The following is a 949-nucleotide window of genomic DNA, read 5'->3' as shown; positions in this document are numbered from 1 at the left end:
TTGCATTCTTCGTTACTGCCAGACGCTTGGTCATGCGAAGAAGGGGCGATGGTTGGACAGAATCTTATTAATCCTTGTAGTGAGCACGAAGTCGTTTCACAACGTACTCGTCCCCTCTGTGGTCGATCTGACCTCTCATAGTTTTCAACTAAAGCTTCAGCCGGTGAGCAGCTCGGACCAAGAAAAATAACCAATTGCGAATATCACTCGACTTTCATTCATGAAATGGTTACTGAATATCATCCTGCCCCTCCCTATCCGTATTGTCGACTTCATCGTAGTTTTGAGTACGAAGATGTCGAATTTCAGAGGTCAACTCATCGCAAATATTTTGGAGTCTTTCGTTCTCTTTCTCGAGCTTCTCGCAACGATCATCCAAAGTCGTAGCAAGAGACTCGTTCCTCTGAATCCAGTAGGGACACTGTGAGTGATCAGATTCCAGTTCATCGTAGTCTCTTTGAACTCTTGCCAATTGCCCCCGGGTTTCTGCGAGTTCGGATCTGAGCCTTTTATTTGAATCTGTAGTGGTGTCGATCAAATGGTCGCAAAGCTGGTGGTCCTCGATTGTTCCATCGGACTCCTAGCAGAGTTAGTTTGTCTTCTAGGAGGGAACTAAGGGTGAAGTGCCTGACTCACCGAAAGAATAGTATCGATTTCACGTTGAAGACGTCGTCTCTTAACTGGTCGACACAAATCAGTCAAATTTCGACTGGACTTGGTTGCATTTGGCATTATGGCAAGCCAGATAGAAGATGGAGAATGAGGCAAGAACACAAATAATTTGGCTTCCTCCCGACTCGTCCTTGTGGTTGCAATGGCAACGACCGGAGGGATGTCTTCGGAAGAACAAACTTTTCAAATATTGACTGACAGTCAAGTCGACGCGATTTAAAAGGAGCTTCTTGCTATGATTTTTTAGCCCCCAGCCCGGGCTGTTGATCCCAATATA

The 949-nt window shown here is 45.6% G+C and overlaps 1 protein-coding gene across 1 annotated transcript; it reads right to left on the bottom strand.

Moving 5' to 3' along the window:
• Positions 1–229: 229 nt before the first annotated feature.
• PENARI_c189G04605 (uncharacterized protein) lies at positions 230–732 on the bottom strand (the record flags this gene model as incomplete). Its single annotated transcript, XM_022638110.1, has 2 exons — positions 230–580; positions 637–732. The coding sequence occupies 2 exons, from the start codon at positions 730–732 to the stop codon at positions 230–232; spliced, it is 447 nt and encodes a 148-aa protein (XP_022482034.1).
• Between the last annotated feature and the right edge of the window lie 217 nt (positions 733–949).

Source organism: Penicillium arizonense (assembly GCF_001773325.1).
Source record: "Penicillium arizonense strain CBS 141311 chromosome Unknown PENARI_contig189, whole genome shotgun sequence".
In the NCBI taxonomy this organism is placed as follows: domain Eukaryota; kingdom Fungi; phylum Ascomycota; class Eurotiomycetes; order Eurotiales; family Aspergillaceae; genus Penicillium; species Penicillium arizonense.
Note: the sequence above shows the minus strand (reverse complement) of the source record. Positions and strands in the feature narration are given on the sequence as shown.